The sequence below is a fragment of the Priapulus caudatus genome, unplaced genomic scaffold (genome assembly GCF_000485595.1).
Source record: "Priapulus caudatus unplaced genomic scaffold, Priapulus_caudatus-5.0.1 Scaffold7253, whole genome shotgun sequence".
NCBI classification, from domain to species: Eukaryota; Metazoa; Priapulida; class Priapulimorpha; order Priapulimorphida; family Priapulidae; genus Priapulus; species Priapulus caudatus.
In genome coordinates, this window is record NW_014584314.1 from 1,958 (window position 1) to 4,637 (window position 2,680).

The following is a 2,680-nucleotide window of genomic DNA, read 5'->3' on the forward strand; positions in this document are numbered from 1 at the left end:
CTTCGACATCCCAACTCGTTTTGACGATCCCCCCCAACGACCCGAATATCGTGACCGTACGTCAAGCGGTTAAGATTTGTGCCCAACTGTTGACGGACGACCGGACGACCGACCGGACGGACGGACAAGCGATTCTACAAGCTGCATCTGACTATGTCAGATGAGCTAAAAATTTGGAACTTAACAAGAAGTAAAAGACAGCACCCTGTTCTTAAATTATAATACGGAATTAAGCTTGCATGGCACATACCCATACCTGCACGAAAGAATGTCCATACTGGACAACGTTGCACATAGAAAGGTTTCAATATCACCTCTGCTCTACACTTACCCGTGGAATTTTACCGAGAGCTAATATATATTAATATGGTATCATTATGACATAGCTATTATTAGCTCCTGATATTACTGAGAAGCCTCCTAGCAAATTTCGTTTGACTCGTTCCAATAGACTATCATAAAGCCATAATTGCGATAGCTGATTAAATACGGCCAGTATGGTAACAAAAAAAGAGAACCCATGCATGAACCAAATCTGCCAAGACTCACTTACATTTGAAAAATGGTTTGAAAAAAAAACCTGCATGAAAAATGCTGCAGATACACCTACTGGGCACCAGTTAATGACGAGTCTACGTTCAGATGCTGCCATAGAGCTCAGTAGACTACAAACACCATCGCCAAGAAAATTGTACAGTCAGCTCTCCCTATACCAACCACCATCAGGATCATCCATTTAGTTGAGCTTTCTGTATAGTTCGCTTTACAAGGGGGCATCTGTCTCAGATGATGTTGGGACTTAAAAAGTCGATCAGTTTAAAGTGGGAATAAGCATTGAAGGGAATTCGGTATTTTGCCTGTATAAAGTATGACAGTATAGGAAATTTATTATTTGCTGAATGAAATTAACACACAAGGTCATGACATGAGTATGAGAGATGTGTAACACTAACAATAATTAAACAATGTGAGTTGATTGCTATCGCCTCGAATATTACCAACTATTATGCGGTATATTGCATTAAATGCACTAGTATACCTGAGATGTATTAGAAAGCGTAGCTGTCCCGCATCAGCCGAGGTTGCTCCGGTTGGCATGTAGAATATACGCTGTCTCACAAACGTTTGACAGTTGGGAGGCATGTCAGCGAGGTCATACATCACCACAAACATCTTCACCACAGTCTTGTTGGGATTGAAGAGCGTCTAGGAGGTAAATGAATAGATTCAAGTTTGTTGACTACATACGTGTTACTATATACTACATACGTACTACAATACAGTGCCACGCATACGTATTATTTATGTAGTACGAAAAAGATCACGCAATAAAAGTTCTAGTTTTGCGGCAAGTGGATCGTGTGTGCGCTCTGGGAGCTTAGAATTTTCGCAGTGACGCACGTTTATGAAATACATCGCACTCGACCTAATTAATATGCCACCAGCACAGAAGCAGAGCTCGAATTTCCCCCTGAACAAAGGGACTAATCCATACGGATTTTTTACTTCACACCTACTAAATAATTGTTCCTTGCCAAACAGGTTTTTGCAATAACTTGTTGATTCTGACTAGGTAAACTATTGGAAGAAAATAGCAAATCTTTGTGTTATGGATTCATTTCTGGGTGGCTACGAAAGAAACACAAAGAACAACATAAATGCAGATTGCAGATTAGATTCATTATTAACAGAATAGAATGGATAATTTCTATCTGGTGAGCAATCTAGTGCTGCGCCTGCATTGCAGCCGAGGTGGATCACACACTTGTCAAGAAAGCTAATAAAACATGAGGTATCATAAACACTGATACACTTACCACTTGCACTGTGCCTTTGCTAGGAACCCTGTATCCTTTTTTGCCTAGATTTACATGACCCTAAAAAGACACCGAAAAACCACTAATATGTTCTTATAGTACCTGTACCGTACATTGATAAAGAGTACAATTGACTGAAGCATACTGCATTTGATTAAACATTAATTTTTGATTACCATCACGCATGAATTCAAGAATTATGATGCAATGATCTCCTGGTAACATTATAATTAATTGCACAGTACTTCAACAGTTTAGCTTCTAATGTTATAGAGAGATGAGAAGAGAATGAAAGTCTTACCAGGAAAGGCGAGGGGGCATCGTCTTCAGACACGTGATAGAAGAAAGTGGTGATAGGCAGTGTGATGTGGGTTGGGCAGAACACACCGCTGGCACCTATTTCTGCACTGAATCCCTCTACAGTTCCAACAGGTTCCAGCCTGCCATTTAGCACCGACTCCTACAGAAAGACACCATATCACAATGGATGACACCATATTATTTAAAACACCTAGTTAACGTTAATCACCAGCTAATGTTATGGGGGGAGGAGCTGTTATAGTTCTAACAGTTACGACCTGAGAACATTCTAAAATGCCTATTTCCAACATTAAAAGACAACACGACTTTAAGCTTTGATAATGTATTAATAATAATATAATTATAATAATAAACATAACTAGAAACGGCAGTTATCGCCAACTACATGTATTCCCCGTGATCTAGTATGAATGAAATATCTCTGTAAGGACGTAAAAGGTAGGTAAAGTTAAATAAGTCACAAAGACAAAGGTTTGTTACACAACTCATCTGCCTGAGATGTGCAAGTATGTTAAAATTGGTTGCCTTAGGGGTTGTGGTAC

The 2,680-nt window shown here is 39.5% G+C and overlaps 1 protein-coding gene across 1 annotated transcript; it reads right to left on the minus strand.

Moving 5' to 3' along the window:
* Positions 1-834: 834 nt before the first annotated feature.
* LOC106820120 (protein FAM214A-like) lies at positions 835-2,277 on the minus strand (the record flags this gene model as incomplete). The annotated part of the gene is given in 3 exon segments (XM_014824672.1): positions 835-1,206; positions 1,818-1,877; positions 2,119-2,277. Coding segments are annotated over 3 exon segments (477 nt in total), but the record flags the coding sequence as incomplete, so codon positions are not given.
* Between the last annotated feature and the right edge of the window lie 403 nt (positions 2,278-2,680).